We start from the raw sequence: 25,848 nt of genomic DNA, 5'->3' as shown, positions 1-25,848 counted from the left end.
ATGGCCATCATAAATAAATCAACCAAAGAAGTGCTGTCAAGGGTGCAGAGAAAAGGGAACCTCAGTGAACTGTTGGTGGGAATGCAGACTGGTGCAGCCACTGTGGAAAACAGTATGGAATTTCCTCAAAAAGCTGAAAATGGAACTGCCTTTTGACCCAGCAATCCCACTGCTGAGATTATACCCTAAGAATCCTGAAACACCAATACAAAAGAACCTATGCACCCCAGTGTTCATAGCAGCACAATTTACAATAGCCAAGTGCTGGAAGCAACCTAAGTGCCCATCAGTAAATGAGTGGATCAAAAAACGGTGGTACATTTACACAATGGAATACTATGTAGCAAAAAGAAAGAAGGAACTCCTACTGTTCACAATGGCATGGATGTAACTGGAGGGTATTATGCTAAGTGAAATAAGCCAGGCAGTGAAAGACAAACACCATAACCTCTCACCTATAATTGGAACCTAATCAACAAAATAAACAAGCAAGGAAAATAGAGCCAGAGACATGGAAATAAGGAACGAACTGACGATAACTAGAGGAGAGGAGAGGAGAGAGGAGGATAACAGGGGAAAGAAGGGAAGGGTCAAGTCAAGGGACAAGTATAAATGACCAATGGGGAAGGACAACGGGGTCGGGGAGGATTGAATGTGGGAGGGAGTTGGGCAGGACAGGGGAAAGTAATGGGCGAAAAATAGAGACAAGTGTAATTGAAAAACAATACAAAAATTTTTTAAATAAATAAAAGAGCAGCTAAAATCATTCACTACCCTATTATTTCACTTACGTGTGGAATCTGAAAAAGAAAATAAACAAAATAGGAAGAGGCTCATAGATACAAAGAGCAAATCAATGGTTGCCAGATGAGAAGAGTTTGGGAGGACTGGGTGAAAAAGGGGAAGGTGTTAAGAAGTACAAATGTAGTTACAAAATAGTCACAGGTATGTAAAGTAAATAATAGTTTGTAAAGTATTAAATAATATTGTAATAATTATGTATGGTGCCAGGTGGGTACTAAACTTATCAGGGGGATCACTTTATAAGTTACAAAAATGTCTAACCATTATGCTGTACACCTGAAACTAATATAATATGGAATGCCAACTGTAATTGAATAAAATTGTTATTTATATTCAGCGAAAAATTTTTAAAAGACCTCCCTACCCCACCAGTCTCTTTAGCTACTACCTCATTTCTATGTACCCCCTCAATGCTGTATTTCTCCAAGAAGGTGTTGGCACTTACTGTCTCCCCTTTCTCATCATCCTCCATTTACTCTTGAAACCACTCCAATCCGGTTTCTGTACATATCACATAACAAAAATTGCCCTTAACAAGGTTATCAAAATCTCTAACACCATATCCAATAGACATTCTTCTGTCCTTATTTGGTCTCTCAGAGGCCTTTGACACACTTGATCACTCCCTGTTTTGAATTCTCCTCTGAGTTTCTGTAACACCACACTCTCCTGGTTCTCTTTCTACCACACTGACAGCTCCTTTTCATGTCGTTTTTTGTTCCTCCTATCTCCAGCCTCTAAATATTGGCACTTTCCAGGACTCACACCCTCTGCATAGGTGATCATTCAATGGTTTTAAATGTGATTTATATACCAATAAATCTCAAAAGTTTACCCAGATTTCCCTTCCAAAATCCACAATTATGTATACAAGTGTTTAAAAGGGTGCATATCCACTTGGATGTCTTATAAGCACCTCAAATTTAACATGGTCACAACAGAGTTGTGTCTCCCACAGTCTTCCTCATTTTTATACTGTAAGACACATTTTGTACCACTGTCTACCCAGTATCTCATGCAGGAAACAAACCAAAGAGCTAATCTGGATTCTTCCTTTTAACTCACCACTCCCACCCAGAGTATTAGGCTAAATCTCTCAAATAGATCTTAAATACATACACTTCTATCTCCACTGATGCTACCTAGTCCAGGCTATTATCTTTACATGCTTCTTGCCTCTGAACTGATCTCTTTGTTTTCATTCTTTCTTTTCTCCAATATATCTACAGCAGTTTATGTGACCTTATTAAATCTACATTGAACTTACTAAGAAACTTCCAGGGTTCACCAAGTCACTTAGAATATAAAATTCAAACTCCCAACATGATCCAAAAGACCCTCTGTCACCTGGCTCTTGTCTACCTCTCCAGCCTAATCTTATGCCACTCTCCCTTTCCCACTACCCTCTGGCCACAGTGACCTTTCTCCCATTCTTCACACACTTCTGGGTCTTTGCAGGGGGCAGCTTTCTCCACCTCCCTTTAGCCCTACCCTAACTCTTCCTAAATCTGGCTCCCTCACTTCTTTTGGGTCCCTGCTTACATGTCACTTCCTCCAAGAAACCTCCTTTGACCACCTTATTCAAAGTTGGCCCCAATCTTTCCCTGTTGCAACACTTTGTATATTTCCTTCCCAGCACTTAATTATAACTTGTAAAAATTTTGCTTTTCCCCTTTTTCTTGGGGAGAGAGGTTTTTTCCTTCCCCACTAAACTATTAACTCTATGAGGGGAGGGACCAAGACAGTTTAATTCAGGTGTGTATGTGTGTGTGTGTGTATGTGTGTATTTTCACAAATAAATATATATATTTTACATATGAATACACAAATACATACAAATATATATGAATAAATATATAATGTATAGTATATATACATATATTACATATATATTCTGGAAAATAGCAATATCAATGTTATTATATGCAATCTTATTATCTGCAGGCATTGAAGCAATATACAGTCAGTGTCTAGTTCTACAAATGAAAAAAAATGAAATTTACTAAAAATTTTGGTGCCAAACTTTTTGGGAATCACCTCAAGAAAATCTGAGTGCTGTGATCTTAAGGCAAGTCTTTTCACCTATTTGAAACTTTCATTTTTCTGAATCACCTCGGTTATCTCAGTTAAATACAGCTCAGATTAAAAAAACTAAATAAAGTAGATTCTATGTCGAAATTAAAAATGGTCAAGAATTTTATAAGATACCAAGTGCATGGGCTATTTGAAATTAAGATGAAACAAATTCTAACTATGAAAATACTAAATAATAGAAATGAGGGTCTTTTCAGTTGTTAGAGATCATGGTATTTACATTAAAAGCTTCTCCTCAAGTTTGTTCTCAAGATATAGAGACACCAGTCAAAAGCAGAACCATATACTTACTTCCACGTGCAAGGCTGGCACTGGCAGGTCCATGAGCTGGGAGAAAATATTTCTTACCTAGAAAATAAAAATATGATTGAAAATGAAATCTCTAGGACTGGGTTAGAAAGTGCCCAGTTTTACTCCAGGTCCCCCAAATCACCTGCCCCTCAATTTATGAGCACCTGGCATAGTTCTTCTTAGATACTACAAAAACACATAACTTCGTTTTTAAGCCACCTGGGCCTTTTCCCCACCTTCTAGGCAGTGTTTCTGATTAAAGGTTGCTAACTTCCTCAACAGATCAGGAACCATCAGTCACCAAATAATTCAGCTAACATCAACATTAGTAGAAAAGTGTGAAAAGTTTGCAGCAGTAAAGACTCTGGTGATACACATTTGAGAATGTGTCTAGAGGTTAGGGCACTAGAACAATGCCTGCATTATAGTTTTGCCATGATGTGCCTGGCATATAGTAGATATTCACTAAGTTTTTGATGAATTGGACTTAAACTGTATAGAGTTATGTTTGGGAGGCAATAATCTGGACCATCTGCATTCTAACCAACTGTTGAAACAGAGCTCTGCTGTGTGTATGCACAGGCATATACACAAACACAGTTGGCCAAATTTTCCCTCTAAATAGAGTAGGAACAGATTTTTGACAGAGTACAGGGTGGGGATTTTCATAGGTTTCCCAAGCATGACATTTTAATAATTCACTCTTTTTAAGTACCTTCCTAATCAAACTCTGCAAATGATAGACTGTTATTTTAATCGAATTTTTTTCAACATTAGGATGGAACACAGTGCTTGACTTATGGAGGCTATGCTGAACAGGCCCTTTGTATACAATATACTTAGTTCAGAGTAAAGGTAGCTTCTAGCAATTTCTCTCAGGCATGGGACACTAGACCCCCAGCTATGTATCAACTAGGGAGCTATAAAAGAAAGTTTACTCAAAGTGCAGAATGCCAGAGGATGCAGACTTGGCCCCATGAAACTATAAAATATATATAATTACCAGTATTTCTTGTGAAAGGCAAATCTTGTAGTAGAGTGGGTTACTTTTTTGGTGAAACTATACCTCAGAACAAATCTTCCCCTATCTTTTTACAAAGAAGGGAGTCCTGTTTTTTTTATGGGTATTTTGCATCTAGTAGGCACCAATTAAATATTTGTTGAGTGAATGAGTAAATGAAGAAGTGTTTTAGTTCAGTGGGAGGAGTAATGATCACGGAACAGGAACCCAAGGAAAACCAAGCAGGAGGAGCCCAGTGCACAGGCGCGAGCCACATACAGTCAGGCACTGTGACAGTCTCCATGCAGCAATGGGGTTGCCTCTACAGTTGCTTTGAATTTTAATTAGTGGAGGAGATGGCTATATAGATTGCCCTTGTTTTTGCCCAGGAGCCTGGCATCATTGCAAGTTGCCAACCTGTTTGGAGGATAGAGTTTGAGCTTGTAAGTATGCCCCAGAGTTGTTTTATAAATGGATTAGTTGGTGGCTCACAGTGAGGTGAATGCAGACCCTACAATTTTAGGCAGCAGCTCATCATTTTTCTAGGATAAGACCAAGTCAACAACTGTGTGAATATTCTCAACCAAGTTCACCTGGCTGGCTCTCTGTGTAACCCTTGATTCATCAAACCATGAATATCAGTGAAGCCTAGTGAAGATACAAACAGATTTAAGCAGAACATCCTGTCCCTCAGAAGCCCCATGTCCAGACTGGCAGCAATTAGTCTTCACACCCCACCTTATGCCAACTCACTCTCAACCCCAATCAATTAGAGGCATGCCTCCAGGGGTCTGGAGGCATTTACTTACTGTGGGCTGAGTTGGAAGGCTGGTTGAAGGGATATCCTCTGCTTCCGGCTGCATGGGCAGAGTTGCAATTCTCCCACATGGCAGATTGCTGAGGTTGGGCTGTATATCTCTCTTGATGGAGAAGATTTAGGAGAGACTCATGTTTCTCATTACGCTGGGCCTCTGGAACTAGGTACTCAGAGGAGAAGGCACAAGGGTATTCAGGCTCCGGGGAGTTAGCACTGGCTGGGGAAGAAAAATGCCACAGCTCACCAGTCTGAGCAGAGGGACTCCCAGGCAGGGGCACTGGGTACTGAGTCATAGCCATGGGCCCAAACTCATTCATGCTGCAGTCGGTGGCACCATTTGCAAAAGATGCTTCTGGCTGTGGCTTTGTCCATGGAGAAGAGAAACGCCAAGGATTTGGAGGCATGTCAGTATCTGGGAAGAAAAGATTTAGAACATGTGTTAGGTGCTTATTTATTATTACCAAAGTGGAAGTAACTTATTTTTTTTCTGGTTAATACATACTATATTTTTTAATTTGAAAAAATGTAGCCCTGGCTGGTGTGGCTCAGTGAATTAAGTGCTGGCCTGCAAACTGAAAGGAACCAAAAGTTTGCTGGTTCGATTCCCAGTCATGGCACATGCCTGGGTAGCGGGCCAGGTCCCCAGTTGGAGGCATGTGAGAGGCAACCAATTGATATATCTCTTGCATGTTGCTGTTTCTCTTCCTCTCTTTCTCCCTTCATTCTCCTCTCTCTAAAAGTAAAATAAATAAAATCTTTAAAGAAGAAAAATGTAGAAAAGGTTTTTAAAAAATCGCTCATCATAACATCCAGAGAGGAAAAAAAAGCCCTAACTTACATGACACAGGTCTCTGTCCAACATTTAACATCATTTACAATGAGCAACAGGTAATGGCTGGCCTCTTTTAATGAAATCAAGGGCAAGGAAACATATATTAAGATTTGTTCCTGGGGATGAATGCTATTTTTGAAAATTGATATCTGCAGACCAGTAGCAATTCAGGGCACTGCATAGCACAAATAGAGTGATTAAGCTGACTAAGTAGAACCATTGTCTGTGTTTCATATTCAGTAAGGGTACTACATGTCCTCAGCACAAATTAGAAACAATGTGTAGCCTCTGACAATTGGGCAGTTTCCATCTGAACTGGCCTTACAGATCTCCTACATATGACCTAGGCACTGAATACAGGGTCCCAATGTGTTTTCAGTATTTCTTTGAACTGCTTCCCTTTCAGAAATGTTAAGGGGAGTGTGTGGTGTGCCACTGACCAAGGTCCCATTTTGTCACTGAGTGCACCAGAGCAGTTTGGATGGGAGCCTGAGGGGAGAGACACAGTGTCCCAATCCCAAATTCACAGCAACTGAATAGTGGGCCTTGGGTGGTCTGGCAAAAGCCACCTTTCCACACCATGCTTGAGTTTTGGCATCCCGTGGAGTGGAGACCCTGAACTGTGGTGAGCCACTCTTTCTCAGGATTCTTAGGCCAACTGCTCCAGCAACCACACTCATCCACTCTGTGAACTGATGAAGGTATCCTAAACGACAGCCTGGACTGGCCCAAGGTTGCTGCTGCTACTAGAAGTGGCCCTGATAACACTTTCTTATCCAAGTTTCTCCTCTTAGTTACCTCTGGAGATGAGAGAGGGGGCCCCAGAAAAGACTGCTGCCTTCTCAAACCTCAAACTACATTAATGAATGGAGAACAGGTAAGGAACACTTTAGTTCTTGGATACTTGGGGCAGGCTGAATTTTCCTTTCAGTAGGAATACAAGATTCCATTCCATATACTCCAACTCTGAGCATGAAGACCCTGCCTCTTAGTCCAATCCATGCCTCTAGAATTCCTGAGGTCTCTGGTATTAAGACAAGGTCCTGTTCAGAAAGTGCTAGTCTCCATTTTGTACTCTCCCTTTTTAGGGTGAAACTGGCAAGCTATTATCCTGACTCCTAAGCAAACCCAGAGACACTTCCCACACCTTCCTACATATACTTCTGAGAGTCCCAGAACACTCTAGAAAGCATCTCTAGATACTGAAGACTTTGTTTCCACCCAAGAGGACTCTAGTCTTGCATGGTAGCCCTGCTCCCCTATTCCAGACTAGTTTTCGGACACAAACTTAAACGTTGCCCCCTCAGAAAGGATCTCCCTGAACCTCCAATCTAAAGCTTGTTATCCTGCTGCTGTCTGTGACTATGCTTTGTTTATTTCCTCCACTACGATAATCCTAATCTGTAATTTCTTCCTGTATTCATTCACTCACTCATTTGTTCACTTGTTCATTCATTATTGGCCTTCCCCAGTAGCCAGTAAAATTTGAGAGAACTGAGATCATTTTTCTTTTGTTCACTACCATATCTTCAGGCACTTACACAGTGTCTGGCCCATCGTAGGCCCTGACTAAATATTATTATAATGAATGCACACATGCATGCATGCACTGAACTGTGCATACATGTTTATACATACATGTACACATGCATGCACAAACATGTACCCATTCTGAAACACATGCATACACATACTTCCTCAATAAATCTACACTGAGGAGAGCAGCATGCAAAGCGTGGTTAAGAGCACAGACTTTGATGTCAGGCGACTTGGAGTCTAATCCCAGCTCTGCTTCTTCCTAGCTGTGTGACACTGAGCACACCCCCTGCCACTTCTGAACCTTTCAGGATTGTTGTAAAATTAAATGAGACAACCAATATAAAGGACTTGGTATAGCACCTGGCACATAATAGGCACTCAATAACTGATAACTGTTGCTGTTATTTTTATTAATCATTGTTTTGGCTTATAAACCCAGTCTGAGCTCACATGCATAGGTTTCTTTCCTAGTCTGCAACACTCCATGTAATTTACCCAGGAAAAAGCAAAATGGTAATGTATGAGGCCTGGGGCCCTCCATGTCTTCAGTCAGCCAGTGCCAAGAAGGGAGGGGAAGAAACGACTGAGCAGAAAAGCCCACAGCAGCAGCACTTCAGGGCTGACATGGATGATCAAGTAGATACTTCCTCTAAAAGATATTTCATGAAGGGATTAGTCCAGGAACATATATTAAGGCCCCATGGACATGGACAATGGGGTGGGGATTAACTATAGAAGTAAGCGGCAGGCTGGGCAAAGGGTGGCTAAGGGGGGAAAATTGGGACAACTATAAAACATAAAGAAATTTAAAAATTCAAATAAAAGAAATAAAAAAGCAAACTATTAAAAAAGAGATTTCAGAAGCCTGTGCTCAGTATGTGTCCATTCCCAGGGAAGAATACATCAGAGATGGGAAGGAACGAATATAAATCTAGAACAGCTTTAGTTTATTGAGAACTTACTTTGGAGCAGACTCTTTGCTTAACACTCTGCATACATGGTCTTATTTGATCCTCACATGAACCCAGAGAGAAAAATACAGATTCAGACAAGTTAAAGTAATTTGCATAAGGCCACAGAGTTACCAAGTGGTAAAACTGTCTGATTCCAAACTTCATGCACTTACTGGATATGCTTCCCCAACATCGCAAAGAGTACACTGAGCTAGGCAGTTTCCCACACTGCTAGGGTTGGAGGGGTGGCAGATGGGCATAACATTTCTGGGGAGCAATTTGTCAGTACATGCCAAAACCCTAATATTTGTGCATACACTTTGACCTAGTCATTGCACTGATAGCAGATTGTTTTAAGAATATTATAAATGATGCATGTAAAAATTTAGCTATAAATTCAAAGTGGCATTTATAATACAGCAAAAGATTGGCAATAATCTGAATATCTAAAAATTTTAATAGATTTGGTATATCTAACAGAAAGACACTCTTGACTATTAATGTCAAGATTCTTGATGTTGTAGTAGATGTAATAGCATGGAGAGATATATACAACTATTATTGATTATTAAAGTTAAGGAGAATTAAGATGGCGGAGAAGTCAGTGGAAGTCACAATGACCTCCTCCGAGGACCAAATTGGAATTACAACTAAATTGGGGAGAAATGACCTGGAACAAACAACTGAACAATAGTGAGAGAGGAGCCTTGTAACCTCGGAGACAGAAGAATCGGCTTTAGCACAACATAACTGGTAAGGAGTACGGTAGAGACCTGAGAAGGTGGGCGGGGCGTCCATGGGTGGCAGCACCAGGAGGATATTGAAACGGCTGGTTGGATACCCCCTGAGAAGAGCGGGGTCTAAATCAAAAGCAGGGATCTCTAGACCACAGCACCAGAGCCCAAAAGTACACAGAAAACACCCAGCCGCGAAAAGCGGCACAGTTGCTCTCTGCCACAGACAGGCAGCTGGAGATGCAAAGAACAGTTTTAAGGGCCAATGCATAAATTTTTATTTGCAGGCACTTACCCTGGTCTCTGGCAAAGTCAGGGACAGAGTGGGCTAGAGATACCTGAGGAGAGATTGGGGAAGGAGGCTTTGGGGAGAGAACTGAGAGAGTAGCCAGCGGGAATCTCAGTGTTGACTCATCCCCCATGTGGCAGCAGCCATCTTGGTCTGACAGAGACCGCTCTCCCTGAGCAGCACCAGCATCAAAGGACCCAATAGCCCCACTCCCAGGAGGGATTCCACTCCACCCTCTGCTGTCTAAGCTGCCTGCTGAGTGCAGAGTGGCAGCCAAAGATAGTAGATCCCCCACTAAAGGGGGCGCACAGAGGTCTGGTGACACTTGAGGAGAGACTGGAGATGGAGGCTCTGGGGAGATAATGGAGAGAGTAGCTGGCAGGATCCCAGTGCGGAGTCCTCCCCCATACAGCTGCAGCTAGAGAGGACCCAATAACCCCGCCCCCAGGAGGGACTCCACCCCGCCCTGAGCTGTCTAAGGTGGCCTGCTGAGTGCAGAGTGAATAGAGTAACAGGTGAAGGAGACAGCCACAGATAGCAGATTCCTGGAAGTCTCAAACAGACTGCCTAAGGTCAGACAGGGATGACATCTGATATCATCAGAGGCAGATCCAGAAAGTAAAAACAGCAGTCTCCAACCATAGAAGTTCACGCCGCAAAGTCAGGAAATCAAGACAGATCAACTTAAGAAGCAGAAGCAAAAGAGAAAAGTCTCACAAATAATGGGAAGAAAAAGAAATATGCCCCACTCTAAGGGAAAGGAGGAATCCCCACGGAGAGAACTAAATGAAATAGAGACAAGTAAACTGTCAGATACTGAGTTCAAAACAACAGTTCTAAGGAAGCTCAATGAGCTCAGTGAGCTCAGGGAGAATTACCAAAAACTACAGGGAAACTACGACGAACTTACTGCAAACTATATCAGCATGAAAAAAGACATAGAAACTATCACTAAGAGACAAGAAGAAATGAAGAATACACTTTCTGAATTGAAGAACACAGTAGAAGGAATCAAAAGCAGGCTAGATGAAGCTGAGGAACAAATCTGTGAGCTGGAGGACAAGGTAGGAAAAAGCTCCCAGAAAGAGCAAGAAAATGAAAAAAGACTCAAAAAGAATGAACAGGCATTTAAGGAAATGCAGGACAACCTGAAACGTAATAATATCCACATAATAAGGATACCAGAAGGAGAAGAGGAGGAGGAAGGCATAGAGAACCTGTTTGAAGAAGTAATCATGGAAAATGTCTGTCATTGGAGGAGAGAAAAAGTCACACAGGTCCAGGAAGCACAGAGGGTCCCATTTAAGAGGAACCCCATGAGGCCCACTCCAAGATGAATCATCATTAAAATAGCATATATCAAAGACAAACAGAATCCTAAAGCAAGCAAGAGAGAAAGAGGTAGTAACATATAAGGGAGCCCCGATATGGCTAGCATCTGACTTCTCAACAGAAACACTGCAAGCCAAAAGGCAATGGCAAGAAATAGTCCAAGTCATGAAAAGCAAAGGCCTGCATCCAAGACTGCTCTACCCAGCAAGGCTCTCAATTTAAATGGAAAGTGAAATAAGAAGCTTCTCTGACAAAAGAAGGATAAAAGAATATACATCCACCAAATCAGCACTGCAAAATATGCTAAAGGGACTGCTTTAAGATGAAGAAAAAGTTTCTAAGAATACCCAGTTCCTTTCAGAGTTGCCAATACTTGATATTAATAAAATCAATATTTTATTAATATTTAATATATTTTCCACTATGGTGGAAATAAGGGGAAGGGACTAGATAAGGAACATGTATGAATGACCCATGGACATGGGCCACAGAGTGGTAATTGACTGTGGGAGCAGGGGTTTGGGGGTGGGATGGGTGGAGGGGGTAAAGGGGGAAAAATCGAGACAACTGTAGTGGAATAAACATGATTTATAAATAAAAAATAAAAAATTAGTAAAGAGTTACAAGCCATTTTGTACAAAATAATGTTATATTGTGAAACTTAGTCCTTATTCTTTACCTGTGTTTACTAAAATCTTCCAAATTAACATGTTATTTTCACGGTTATAAAGTTCTTTTAAAGTAAAACTTAAGAAACCTCTTTTTAATTTTTATTTATTGATTTTAGAGAGAGATAGGAAGGGAGAAAGAGAAGAGAGAAACATCAAGGGTCAAACTTGCAACCTTGGTATATCAGGATGATACTCCAGCCAACTGAGCTGCCCATCCAGGATGAGAAACCTCTGGACTCAGTGAACCTGAGTCATGGTTGTGAAAAGACAAATGCATAAATACCTTTTTTCCTTCCATCCATCCTTTATTCTCTCCTTACTTATCCTGTGTCTCTATCTCTGCCTTTAATATAAATTCTGCTTTATGATGAAGTTGAAACCGAGAGCCCACAGAACACACACCCACATCTTGAACCATGAAAGTCCAAACTTTGGCCTGCCCAGTCTGCACACATTGACTCTTGCTTCTCTGCCTTCTTTGTACTATATTGTTTGTATTAGCTGAGATCAAAATAACACTGGAGATAGAGGGACAGCTTATAGGAAATAGTTCTGTTCTAGAGCACTTGGTGGAGTGGGGATGCTGCTCAGTCCTACTCCATCCTTCACAATCACCTACCTCCCTGAGATACCTAGTCTTTTGATGATTATCCAAATTCCTTTTTCCAACTCAAAATGGAGATGAAATACAGAACATGTGCTAGTACTTGAGGCTGAGAGCTCAAGATCTGGAATCAAACTGATTTGGTTGTGAATAGCCACCCCTTACTAGCTGTGGGATCCTGGACAAGTTACTGGACTCTTTGAGCCTCGGTTTCCTTACAATGAAAATTAACACAGTGAGAGTTAATATGTTGGTATGAGGATTTAATGAGATAATTCATGTGACACCTCATAGCAATGGGCCTGACTCACAGGAAATATGTGCTCAATAAGTATTAGCCATTGTAAACAGTATTAGCTATAGTCCTCATGGGACTTATTAACCCTCTTGCTGAGGTGTTGTCAGAGTCTACAAAGGCAGGACAGTGAAGTAATCAAGATGCTTCCTCTGGAGTCTGACTGACCTGGGTTTCAATTTCTATCACTCACTTGCTGCATGACATACCTTGTCACTTACCCTTTCTGGGCTGTAGTTTCCTAATCTGAGGGTGTGGATATCCACTGTAAAACGATTTTGTAAAGTACAACACACATGCAGGAAAATACACAAATATAAATTGTACAGCTGGGGAGTTTTCATGAACTGGGTAATGAGGACCCAGCTCAAAAAACTGAACATGACCACCACCCCAGAAGTGCCCCCATGCCCACATGCAATCACTAACCACCCCCTCCCCAAAGATAACCACTCTCCTGTCTTCTAACAACATATATTTGATTTGCCTCTCTTTGACCTTTATAAACCAGTGAAGTAGGTGCAGTAATTATAGCCCAGTGCCTGGCATCCAGTAGGAGCTCAATATATGTTGGCACAGTTTCCTCTCCCTGGCACCAAGTTATCAGTGTTCATAGGGCCATAAAAAACTAACATAACTCTATCTCATACAGCTATTCATACTAAAAAAGAAATCCGGTGTTCATTCCTCACCCTCACAAGATTATGGATGAGGGGAGGAATGTACAAGCAATGTTACCAGGCCTAGAGCGGGATTTGGGGCTGCAAGAGAAAGAACATGGGATGGGATGTGCACCAGGACTGTGCCCACCCCTAATGGTAAATACTGAAGCTTCTGGAGTTATATACTCAGAAATCACCAATATCCTTAAAAAAAGGTGGGCACAGTATAAATTGTACAGCCAGTATAAATTGCACATACATAATTTTTTTAATTACTTTGATTTGGGAAAAGCAGCCATCAAATTCAATGGAATTTCCTAGCCACACAGGTCTATGTTTAGGATTTGCATGTTTAGCTTGACAGAGTGTCCTTAGAAGATAGGCCAGTCAGCACAGGGAGTCCATGAATGGGAGCCTGTTCTAGGTATTGCTCAGGGACTTAGAGGATGATAATGGTCAGTAAGGAATGGCCACTTTATGGATTTCCCACCATTTTTGAAGCTGCAAGTATCTCATATAATGCCTCCAGTGAGAACCACGGGGCCCTCTCTTGAGACAGCAGAGCTTATGAGAAACTTGACTCCTAACTGCAATAAGAGAGGCCTTAAGGAAGACAGGCCTTCTCCTTCCTTTGAGCAACTAAGCAGACAAACATTTGCCTAGGCCACACCACACTCTGTGAAGGAGACATCTTTACAGTGAAAAGGTCTGAGATTCACTTCAGGGAAAATGCAACAATGAAGAAGTTAGGTAGAGATGAAAGCTGCCTTTCTGTTTGGCTTGGAAAAGCTGGCTTGGGCAATGAACAGCCAAGTGCAAGTCCTTTTAGTGATCCAGGGCTTTACAAAATAGAGTGAAGTCAGAATACATGGGAAATGGTATGGCAGAAGTCTCTGGAAAACTTGGAGGCTTTGAAGAGGGGCCTGTTGCTCTGTGTTTCTAATGTTTTCAAAGCAGGCACTCATATCCACTCTAGCCAATCAAAAGCACATGTCAAGCATTGGTACCACCACCACAAAAATAACTAACACCTACATGGCACTTGCTACATGCCACTTGACATGCATTCTTATTGAATCCTATAGTTAAATAATAATCAGTTTTAGAGATAAGGAAACTGAGGCACAGAGAGATGAAGTGATATAACTGAGATAACATTGTTAATAATGTTGGAGCTGGCTTGACCCCAGACTTCCTGGACCTAAAGCTGTACACCATGTAATACTCCCTCTCTATAGTATCTCCAACTTTGGCCAATATAAATATCCTATGATCCAAATCACAATCTCATTCATGCAAGCAATATTTATTGAGCACCTTCCATGCATCAGGCATTGGACTAGGTACTTGGAAAGCAGCAGTTAACAGGCTGAGTCCCTGCTACCATGAAATTGAGAGTCCAGGGCTTGGGAGGAGACTAGAAACACATAAATATATGATATTCCCAGTAGTAACAAATGCTAAAAAGATATAAAACAGAGTAAGACACACAGTGATGGGTTGGGGTTTCTATTTTTTTAGTAGAGTGTTCAGAGAAGGGCTGCATGAAGAGAGGACATTTGTATAGAGACTTGAATTAAGAAAGGGAAAGTCATGTAGTTATCTGGGGAAGGAGCATTTCAAGAAGAGGGGAGAGAACATGCAAAGGGCTTGAGGCAGAATTATACTTGGCATCTTCTACAAATAGCAAGGAGGCTAGACTGGAGTGAGTAAGATGGGAAATGGCAGGATATGCAATCAGAAAGATAATGGGCCCAGATGAGGTAGAGCCCTATTAAGAACTTTTGATTTGCTTCCAAGTGAGATGGGAAGCTATTTGAGGGTTTTGAACAGGAGAGGGCTATGATATGATTTCTATTTTAATGGCATATTCTGACTGCTATCTTGTGAATAGACTGAAGAGGAGCAAGGGCAGAAGCAGAGAGACCAACTAGGAGGCTACTGCAAAAATCTAGAGGAGAGATGATGGTTTATCAGACCAAGACAATAGCAGCGGAGGTGGGAACATGTGATCAGATCTTGGAGATATTTTGAAAGCAGAACTCACAGAATTTTTCAAAGGATTGAACATGGAGTATGAGATAAAGAAAGGAGTCAACCTAACTCTAATTAATTAGAAGGATACAGCTGCCATTTACTGAGATGGGGAGATGGACAGAACAGATTGAGAAGAAGACTAAGAGTTCAGTTTGGGACTTGTTTTTTTAGAGATTACTATTAAATGCATGAAGTGAAGGTGTCAGGTAGACACCTGGATAGACAGGTCGGAAATCTAGCCTTGACTGGAGGTACGCATTTGGAATTGATCAACATATAGATGGTATTTAAGACCAAGAGACTGGAAGAGATCCCCTCAGAATATAGATAGAGAAATTGACTGAGACCTGAATCTGGGAGCCTTCAAACATTTAGAAGTTGAAGGAAAAAAAACATCCGGCAAAGGAGACTAAGAAGTAGTAATGAGGGAGGTAAGAGGAAAACCAAGAGTGTGATGTTATAGTATCCAAGTGAAGGAGGTATTTCTAAGAGGAGAGAGCAAGCAACTATAGCAAATGTTGTTGAGAGGTCAAGTAAGATGAGAACAGAGAATACCACTGGATTTGGAAAGCGAAAGTCACTCACTCAGTTTGCTAAAAAGTGGCTTCAAGTAGTAATGAGGATGAAACAGGAGTGGAGTGGACTCGAGAGAGCTGGAGAGGAGAGGAAGAGGACAGAATGTGCATGGATGACACTTTTGAGTCTTGCTGTAAAATTAAGCACAGAAGTGGGTCAATGGGTCGAGAGTTGGTTTTATCTCAGGCTGGGTTTTACCAAGCAAGCAGGATAAAGGAAGTGAGAGGCTATGGATAGATGGTACTCACAAGGGAGTGACTGTAATGAATCTGAGCCAATGTAATTAGTTCCAAATCAAAGAGTCAGAGAACCAAAGTTAGCAGACTTGTCTGTGCTTGAAGATTCTGGCGTTTTGTCCTTTCTTAGGAGCCAGATAGATCCCCTGAATCCCACTTTCCACATATCAATTCCCTAAATGACTCAAGATCAATCATTCCCTCTCCTGCTGTGAAATACTCAGCATACTCTTTTTCTCCTTTTTTAAGTTTCTTTTTTATTGTTCAAATACACTTGACTCCATTTACCCATCACCACTTTTCCCTGCCCCACCCACCCCCACTTCCCCCATTCAAACCTTCCCCACTTGGCTTCATCCATGCGTCCTTCACACCTGTTCTTTGATCTGACCTGTCCCCTTCCCCTCCCCACTTCCCCCCTCCCTCCGGCCCTCCCATCTATCCCTGTCAGTTTCTTATTTCTTTCAATGTTGCTGGTCATATTTCCCTTGCCTGCTTGTTTGCTGATTAGATTCCACTTATAGGTCAGCACACTCTTGAACATCACCTCCCCACCTCTCCACCTACCTCCTTATTGCCATTTTGACAACAAGATCTTCTATAGCATTTCTTTTATTACATGCTGCTGTCATACCCCCTTCCACATGTTTACTTAGCTCACAAGATTTTCTAAGAAAATCGTGTCACCTGACCTGGAAAAGGAATCTTTTGGAAAGAAGTAAATTCTGCAAAGGTGAGTACATCAGATATATATCAACTTCTTGTCCAAAGTCAAAGAGTAAAGCCAGAGCGATGACATCTGAAAACAGGTAAGCTCTTACCCTACAGGCCAAGGCCCTAGCTGGCCACTTTGCACAAAGTGTCCCACTTGGAAGCATATACATCCTCCAGTGAGAGCAAGGCATTCAACATGTGTGCTCAGCAACTTCAATCAAGACCTCTTAAAATCAATGAGACCCTGGTCTATTTGCATATTTCAAAAAGGTGATGAAGAGCCCTATCAATTCACATCCAGCTGGCAGGGTGACTTCTCCATTAGGCACAGCAGGCATGGTGCCCTAGGGCCCATGAATACTCTTAGGAGCCCATGACAATGTTTTAACTGCTTTTAAAATCGAGCCCTGGCTGGTGTGGCTTAGTGGATTGAGCTCCGGACTGTGAACCAAAGTGTTGCTGGTTCCATTCCCAGTCAGGGCACACACCTGCATTGTGGGCCAGGTCCCCAGTCGGGGGCGTGTGAGAGGCAATCACACTTTGGTGTTTCCTTTACTTTCTTCCTTCTTCCCCCTTTCTAAATTAATTAATTAATTAAATAAAATTGAAAGAAAAATGAATATAGCAATGATAATGAATGTATAAGATGAATGCAGCCTGGATTATATTTATTTTTATGCCAATGCAGTCACAAAATGTTCTTTTTCATTTCTTTTTTTAAAAGATTTTATTTGTTTACTTTTAGACAGAGGGGAAGGGAGGGAGAAAGAGAGGAGAGAAATATCAAGGCGTGGTTGCCTCTCACGTACCCCCTACTGGGGACTTGGCCCACAATCCAGTCTTTCTCCTGATTGGGAATCAAACTGGTGACCCTTTGGTTCACAGGCTGGCACTCAATCCACTGAGCCACACTAACCAGAGGCTTTTTCATTTCTTTATGAGGAATGGGCCTATGAAGGCAAAGTGTCTAGGGTCCATTAAAGTCACACAGCAGCCCTTGCCAGGTTAATTTTTGTGGCTTTCTCCAAATCTAGATATTTTGATGAGCACATTTTTACATAGTTATTGAAATAATTGTTTTGAGATGTAAAAATACATATTTAAAAAAATTGCCAAATAGTGAATGCAATACACACCCCTGATACTGTTAAGGGTGGGAAGAGGGATGTGGTAAGTTTCTACCTACATATCTCTGGTCCCACCCCTGACCACCAGATCATCCACTATTAGTGGAGAGGAGGCTGGGTATACCTACATGGGGCATGCTTTTTTTATATCACAAATCCTTTGGTGTCCCTGCTCCTGTGAGGCCAGCGGTAGTAGTAATAGTGATCACAATTATAAAAGTAATATTGATAATGGCAAATAGTTATGGTGTTATTATGTACTGAGCAGTGAACCCAGCATTTTACACAACTGAGGAAACAATGAGATAGGTAAACTACTTTGATTAAACAGTGTCCATTTTCACATTAAACTTCTAAGAAATGGGTGGCAGCTTCTCTCTAGACAAAGTAACTTACCTTCAGCAAATATATACATGTCTATATGCATTAAGAGAAATCAGGGAACTGTCTTTCAGTGATAGCCTTGATAGGGAAGTCCAGCCTCCTCCCTCCCAACATGCTTACCCTTCCTCAGGACCACATCTTCACTCTGGCTCAAGGGGCTCAATTCCTGGGGGTTCTTGACATTGCTCAGAGCTCTGGAGAAGTGTTCATCTACTACACTGTTGATGTCCCCTTGAAAATAGGTGAAAATGACACACTGGGGACTCCACTCAGTCTTTATAGGTTTCTGTTTCTGGACAGTGTTCCTCCTCGTATCTTCCATGGTGACACAGGTGATAGCTGCAAATCAAATGTGACATATTAGTAGCACTATTTTTCCAATTGGCTTGGCTATAGATTGGATGAGCAGCATTCTTGAAGGCAAGCAGTTAGATCCTACCAAGCACAGGCTCAAAAACCATGCTGTACTGATATGAGGACAAGCTGAGGAGAGCGGTCTAATCAGTGCTCAGGAAACAAGACAGAGCTCTGTGAAGCACTGAAGGGACCCTTCTCATAAATGAGAAAAGTTTTCTAGCAACATGGCTAGAAAAGCATCAGTAAACAAAAGAAAAAATAACAACGAGCCCTGACTGGTGTGGCTCTGTGAGTTGGGAGTCCTCCCACTGAAGGGTCATGGGTTTAATTCCTTTTTTTAATTAACTAATTAATTTTTTCAAATACATTTGTCTCTGCCTACCCCCCACCACTTTCCCTTGCCCCCTCCCTCCCTCCCTCCCTCAATTCTTCCCCTTTGGTTTTGTCTATGAGTCCTTGCTATCAGTTCCTTGACTTTCCCCTTCCCTTTCCTTTTCCCCCGCCCCCCTCCCTCCTTCCCTCTTGTCTCTGTTGGTTTCTTTTCCTTTCAGTGTTGCTGGTCTTATTTTCCTTGCATCTTTGTATTGTTGGTTAGGTTCCACTTATAGGTGATCAGGGCACATGCCTAGGTGGTGGGCCAGGTTCCCGGTTGGGGGCATGCAAAAGGCGACTGATTACATGTTTCTCTCACACAGCACTAATGTTTCTCTCTCTCTTTCTTCTTCCTTCCCCTCTCTATAAATAAATAACTAAATAACTAACCAACTAAATAAATAAATAAATCTTTTCAAAAAATTTATTTACTTTTCAAATACATTTGTCTCTGCCTTCCCCCCATCACTTTCCCTTGCCCCTTCCCTCCCCCCCCCCTCCCTGAACCCTTCCCCTTTGGTTTTGTCCATGAATTCTTGCTATATGTTCCTTGAATTTCCCCTTCCCTTCCCTCTCCCTGCCCCCCCCTTCCCTCTTGTCTCTGTTGATTTCTTTTCCTTTCAGTGTTGCTGGTCTTATTTTCCTTGCATCTTTGCATTGTTGGTTAGGTTCCACTTATAGGTGAGATCATATGGTATTTGTTTTTCGCCCCCTGGTTTATTTCGCTTAGCATGATGCTCTCCAGTTCCATCCATGCTGTTGCGAAGTTTAGTAGTTCTTTTTTTCTTTCTGCTGCATAGTATTCCATTGTGTATATGTACCATGATGTTTTGATCCAATCATCTACTGATGGGCATTTAGGTTGCTTCCACACTTGGCTATTATATATTGTGCTGCTATAGACATTGGGGTGCATAGGTTCTTTTGTATTGGCGTTTTGGTGTTCTTAGGGTATAGTCCGAGCAGGGGAATCACTGGATCAAAAGGCAGTTCCATTTTCAGCTTTTTGAGGAAATTCCACACTGCTTTCCACAGTGGCTGCACCAGTCTGCATTCCCACCAACAGGGAACTAGGGTTCCCTTTTCTCCACAGCCTCGCCAGCACCTGTTGTTTGTGGATCTGTTTATGATGGCCCTTCTGACCGGTGTGAGGTTGTACCTCATAGTGGTTTAGATCTGCATTTCTCTGATGGCTAGTGATGCTGAGCATCCTTTCAAATGCCTCTGGGCCCTCTGTATCTCCTCCTTAGAAAAGCGTCTGCCCAGGTCCTTTGCCCATTTTTTGATTGGATCGTTTGTCTTCTTGGAGTGGAGTCGAGTGAGTTCTTTATATATCTTGGAGATCAAACCTCTATCTGATGTATCATTAGCGAATATATTTTCCCATAGAGTTGGCTCCCTTTTCATTTTGCTGATGTTTTCTTTCGCCGTGCAGACGCTTCTTATTTTGATGAGGTCCCACTTGTTTATTCTTTCCTTTATGTCCCTTGCTTTAGGAGACATATCAGTGAAAAAATTGCTGCCTGGGATATCTGAGAGTTTCCTGCCCATGTTCTCCTCGAGGACTTTGATGGTGTTGCAACTTATATTTAAGTCTTTTATCCATTTTGTGTATGGTGTCAGCTGATGATCTAATTTCAATTTTTTGCATGGAGCCATCCAGCTCTCCCAACACCATTTGTTGAAGAGGCTATTATTGCTCCATTTTATCCTTCTGCTCCCTTTGTCAAATATTAGATGCCCATAGAGACCTGGGCTTATTTCTGGGCTTTCTATTCTGTTCCACTGCTCTATGGGTCTGTTCTTGTGCCAGTACCAGATTGTTTTGAGTATGGTGGCTTTGTAGTACAGTTTAATGTCCGGTATTGTGATCCCTCCTACTTTGTGTTCCATTCTCAAAATTGCTGCGGCTATTCGGGGTCGTTTATGGTTCCATATAAATTTTTGAAATGTCTGTTCTATTTCTGTGAAATACGTCATTGGTATCTTAATAGGGATTGCGTTGAATCTATAAATTGCTTTGGGTAGTATGGACATTTTGAGGATATTAATTCTTCCAATCCATGAGCACGGTGTATGCTTCCATTTATTTGTGTCTTCCTTAATTTCTTTTTTCAATCTTGTATAGTTTTCTGCATACAGGTCTTTTGTGTCTTTGGTTAAATTTATGCCTAGGTACTTTATTTTTTTTCTTGCTATGTCGAATGGTATTTTTTTTCTGATTTCTTCTTCTTCTATTGCATTGCTGGTGTACAAAAATGCCTTTGATTTCTGAATGTTGACTTTGTATCCTGCTGTTTTGCCAAATTCACTTATTAGGTTGAGGAGTTTTTGGGTAGAGTCTACAGGGTTCTCTATGTACACTATCATGTCATCTGCAAACAATGATAGTTTTACTTCCTCCTTTCCTATTTGGATGCCTTTTATCTCTTTCTCTTGTCTGACCGCTGTGGCTAGGACTTCCAATACGATGTTGAAAAGAAGCGGTGAGAGCGGACATCCTTGTCGTGTTCCCGATCTTAGTGGGAAAGCTTTCAGTTTTTGCCTGTTGAGTATGATATTGGCTGGAGGTTTTACATATATGGCCTTTATTACATTCAGGAATGCCCCACTTATTCCCATTTTGCTGAGTGTTTTGATCATAAATGGGTGCTGTACCTTATAGAATGCTTTTTCTGCATATATAGAAATGATCATGTGGTTTTTGTCTTTTCTTTTATTTATGTGATGTATCACGTTTACTGATTTGAGTATATTGAACCATCCCTGCATCCCTGGGATGAATCCCACTTGTTCATGGTGGAGAATCTTTTTAATGTATTGCTGGATGCGGTTAGCCAATATTTTGTTGAGGATTTTAGCATGCATGTTCATCAGCGAAATTGGCCTGTAGTTTTCTTTCTTTGCAGGGTCTTTATCTGGTTTTGGGATCAGGGTGATGTTGGCCTCATAGAAAGAGTCTGGGAGTCTTCCCTCCTCTTGGATTTTTTGGAATAGTCTGAGAAGGACAGGGGTTAGCTCTTCCTTAAATGTTTTGTAAAATTCTCCTGGGAAACCGTCCGGCCCTGGGCTTTTGTGTGCCAGGAGTTTCTTGATTACTGCTGCAATTTCCCCAGCTGTTATCGGTCTGTTCAAGCTTTCTGTTTCTTTCCCCTTCAGAGTTGGAAGATTATACTTTTCTAAAAATGTGTCCATTTCATCATGATTTTCAAATTTCTTGGCATATAGTTGTTCATAGTAGTTTCTGACAATCCTTTGTATTTCTGTGGTATCAGTTGTTATTTCTCCTCTTTCATTTCTGGTATTATTAATTTGGGTCCTCTCCCTTTTTTTCTTGATGAGTCTGCTTAAAGGCTTGTCAATTTTATTTATCTTTTCAAAGGATCAGCTTCTGGATTGGTTGATCCTCTGAATTGTTCTTTTTGTCTCTATGTCATTCAGTTCTGCTCTAATCTTGACTATTTCCTTCCTTCTCCTTGCTCTGGGGATTATTTGTTGTTGTTTCTCCAGTTCTTGAAGTTGTAGTGTTAGGTCTTTTATTTGAAAATTTCTATCTTTTTTAGGTAAGCCTGTATTGCTATGAACTTCCCTCTCAGGACTGCCTTTGCTGTGTTCCATAGGTTTTGGACAGTTGTCTGTTCATTTTCATTTGTTTCCAGAAATTTTTTGATTTCTTCTCTTGTCTCATTACTGACGCATTCATTGTTTAATACTGTACTGTTCAGTCTCCATGAGTTTGCAGGTTTTTGAAGTTTCTCTTCGACCTTGATTTCGAGTTTCAAGGCCTTGTGGTCTGAGAAAAAGTTTGGTATTATTTCAATTTTCCTGAATTTGCTGAGGCTTGCTTTGTGTCCTATCATGTGGTCTATCTTTGAAAAACTGCCATGAGCATTTGAAAAGAATGTGTATTTTTCTTCTTTGGGATGTAAGGTTCTATATATGTCAGTGAAGTCTCTTTGATTCAGTGTGTCATTCAGTGCCACGATATGTTTATTAAGGTTTTGTTTGGAAGATCTGTCCATGTTTGACAGTGGGGTGTTGAAATCCCCTACTATCAGTGTGTTGCTGTCTATATCTTTTCTGAAGTCATCCAACAATTTCCTTATAAACTTGGGGGCTCCTATATTGGGAGCATATAAGTTTATAATGTTGATGTCTTCTTGATAGATTCTTCCTTTAAGTATTATAAAGTGCCCCTCTGGGTCTCTCTTCATGGCCTTTGTTTTGAAATCCACTTCGTCTGATACAAATATGGCAACCCCGGCCTTTTTCTCATGCCCATGTGCTTGGAATATTATTTTCCATCCCTTTACTTTCAATCTGTGTAGGTCTCTTGCTCTGAGGTGGGTCTCTTATAGGCAGCATATGTGTGGGTCATGTTTTCTTATCCATTCAGCTACCCTGTGACTTTTGATTGGGGCATTTAGTCCATTCACATTGAGAGATATTACTGTTAGAAACTTACTTATCTTTTCTCTTTGTACCTGTGTTCCTCTCTCTCTCATTGTTTTCCTTCATCTGCTTAAATCAGTCCCCTTAGCATATCTTGGAGTGCTGGTTTGGTAGAGATGTATTCTTTTAGCCTTCTTTTGTCTGGGAAACTGTGTATTTCTCCTTCTATTTTAATGGAGAGCCTAGCTGGGGAGAGCAGCCTTGGCTGTAGGCCCTTGCTTTTCATGGCTTGGAATATTTGTTGCCATTCCCTTCTGGCTTGTAGTGTTTCTGTTGAGAAGTCAGCTCCTAGGTGTATCCGGGCCCACTTGTATGTTACTTTCTCCTTCTCCCTTGCTGCCTTGAGGATTCTCTCTTTGTCTTTGTCATTTACCATTTTAATGATGATGTGTCTTGGAGTGGACCCCCTTGATTCCCTCTTGAGTGGGGTTCTCTGTGCCTCCTGGATCCATGAGAGCCTTTCTCTCCTAAAATTAGGGAAATTTTCCATCATTACTTTTCCGAGGAGGTTCTCTATTCCTTGCTCCTCTTCTTCTCCTTCTGGTATCCCTATTATACGGATATTATTGTGTTCCAGGTTGTCCTGCATTTCCCTAAATGCCTCTTCATTCTTTTTGAGCCGTTTTTCCATTTCTTGTTCTTTCTGGGAGCTTTTTTCTACCTTGTCCTCCATCTCACTGATTCGATCCTCAGCTTCATCCAGCCTGCTTTGGATTCCTTCTACTGTGTTCTTCAATTCAGAAATGGTATTCTTCATATCCTCTTGTGTCTTCTTGATCGTTTCTATGTCCTTTTCCAGGCTGATATAGTTTGCTGTAAGATCCTGATAGTTTCTCTGCAGTTTCTCATAGTTCTCTTTGAGCTGGCTGAGCTCATTGAGCTTCCTTAGAACCATTGTTTTGAATTCCATATCTGATAATTCCCTTGCCTCTACTTAATTTAGCTCTCTCTGTGGGGACTCCCCTTTTCCACTCCTTTGGGGGGAACTTCTTTTTCTTCCCATTTTTGTGAGAGTCTGTTAAGTATTTTTGTCCTTTACTTTTCTTTCTGGGCCTGCCTCTGATGATGTCAGTTGTTGACCCTATAAGGCCTTGGGTTGTTTGTTTGAGCCTTCCAGGAGTCTAATGCCTGTGTCTGACTCCTGCTTAGAGCAGCTCTGTGACCCCTTCAGTCAGGGCTGGGCTATTTTTTGGGATCTCTCTGCGCTCTCACGCGGGCTCCTGGAGCACGTTCCCAGCGCGGCAGGGTCCCCCACCTGCCTGGGCTCGCATGTGCTTGCCCCAGACCAGGGGGTTTATTCTCGACCTCACGTACTCATTTGGCCCCCCTGGCCGGCGAGCTCCACGGCACTTGTCAGTTTAGGGTCTTCTGTTGTGTATTTTCCCCGCTTTTGGCTCTTTGGGTGCGTTGCTTGCCCTCGCCAAATGGGGACTACGGAAATGGGAGGAAGTCAGCTCCAGGACTCTCTGGTTAATCCTGTTTCTTGTCTCTCCTCCAGGGACTCTGGGCAGCTCTACTAATCTTGTGGGCTGCTCCGCAATCGCGGGTGGGCGGGTCAATTTACACCTGCCCTTGCCCCTCTGTGCACTCCCTCGCAGGCCGTATGGGTGCCAGTCTGTGGGAGGCCTTGCTGGCCTGTGCAAGCGTTCGCCAGCCCCCGTGGGTCACACACACGCTCACCAACCCTCGCCGGTCACTCCGCGCAAGTGTGCGCGCCTGCTCTGGGTGTTTTGGGGGTGTCTATGTGTGCTTTTCGGCTTTTGGCTCTTTGGGGGTGTGGCCTCTTCCCGTGCAATGGAGACTATGGCAAGGAGAAGGAGTCGGGTCTCCCTGGTTCCTCCTCCCGTTCCTTCCCCAATGCCTCCGTTTCTAGTCTCCCCTCAGGGGCCTCTGGGCAATTCTGTGACCCCTTCAGCCAAGGATCCACCCCCTGTGCAGACTGCGTTTCAATCGCAGGCAGTCTGGTTCATGCGCGCCCCGCTTCTGCCTCTTTGGGGTCGCGCCTTTCCAGCCCACAATGGGGACTACAGGACGGGGAGGGAGTTGGGACTCCCAGGTTCCTCCTCCAGTTCTTCCCCCAACGCCTCCGTCTCCAGTCTCTCCTCAAGGCTCTCCCTGCCAGTCTGCACTCAGCTCCACAGCTCACAGGCGTACAAACTGTGTGGGGAGCGCACAAAAGGCAGGTTAATTGATTCCCTTATGCCTGAGCGAGATGGAAGCTGCAGAGTGGGAGGTGCTTTATCACCCGGGCTCCACCGGCTGCCATGTCAGTTCTCTTCACAAACTTTTCCTCACCAGTCTTTTCCCAGGCACCAGCCCACCCTGCTGCCGCTTCTACCCAGCGATCAAGGAGGGTGGCTGCCACTGCAACTTTTGCGTTTGCCCTTTAAATGTCTTTTTGCATCCCCTGCCACCTGTCTCTGGCAGAGAGTGCCCCTAAGCTTTTTGGGGTTGCGTTTTGTCTGTATTTTCTTGGCTTTAGCTGCTGTAGTTTAGGGGTTCCTGTTTATGATTCAGACCCCATTCTTCTCGGGGGAAGCTAACTGGCTGTTTCAATGTCCCTCTGGTGCCAGTGCCCATGGGCACCCAGCCCACCCTCTCGAGCCTCCACCGCACTTCTCACCCGTTGGGATGTGTGAGAGTAGAATCCACTGTCCGTGGCACCAAGGTTCCTCT

General features: G+C 42.4%; 1 protein-coding gene across 1 annotated transcript; it reads right to left on the bottom strand.

Moving 5' to 3' along the window:
• Positions 1-783: 783 nt before the first annotated feature.
• Positions 784-25,848, bottom strand: VGLL1 (vestigial like family member 1). Its single transcript, XM_054579594.1, has 5 exons — positions 25,796-25,848; positions 18,112-18,330; positions 4,999-5,418; positions 3,190-3,246; positions 784-800 (listed from the first exon to the last, which is right to left on the bottom strand). Exons 2-5 carry the CDS (start codon positions 18,311-18,313, stop codon positions 784-786), a joined length of 696 nt encoding a protein of 231 aa, XP_054435569.1. The 5' UTR covers positions 18,314-18,330; positions 25,796-25,848.

The sequence above is a fragment of the Pteronotus mesoamericanus genome, unplaced genomic scaffold (genome assembly GCF_021234165.1).
Source record: "Pteronotus mesoamericanus isolate MK-2021 breed Mesoamerican mustached bat unplaced genomic scaffold, CSHL_Meso_final contig_55, whole genome shotgun sequence".
In the NCBI taxonomy this organism is placed as follows: Eukaryota; Metazoa; Chordata; class Mammalia; order Chiroptera; family Mormoopidae; genus Pteronotus; species Pteronotus mesoamericanus.
The sequence above is the reverse complement of the archived record's forward strand: the minus strand, read 5'-3'. Positions and strand labels throughout refer to the sequence as shown.

Coding starts and splice junctions, on each gene's coding strand:
- VGLL1 (XM_054579594.1), bottom strand. CDS start 18,313: ATGGAAGATACGAGGAGGAACACTGTCCAGAAACAGAAACCTATAAAG. Junction 5,419..18,111: donor AGATGTGGTCCTGAGGAAGG/GTAAGCATGTTG, acceptor TTTTCTTCCCAG/ATACTGACATGCCTCCAAAT. Junction 3,247..4,998: donor GCCTTCCAACTCAGCCCACA/GTAAGTAAATGC, acceptor TTTATTTTCTAG/GTAAGAAATATTTTCTCCCA.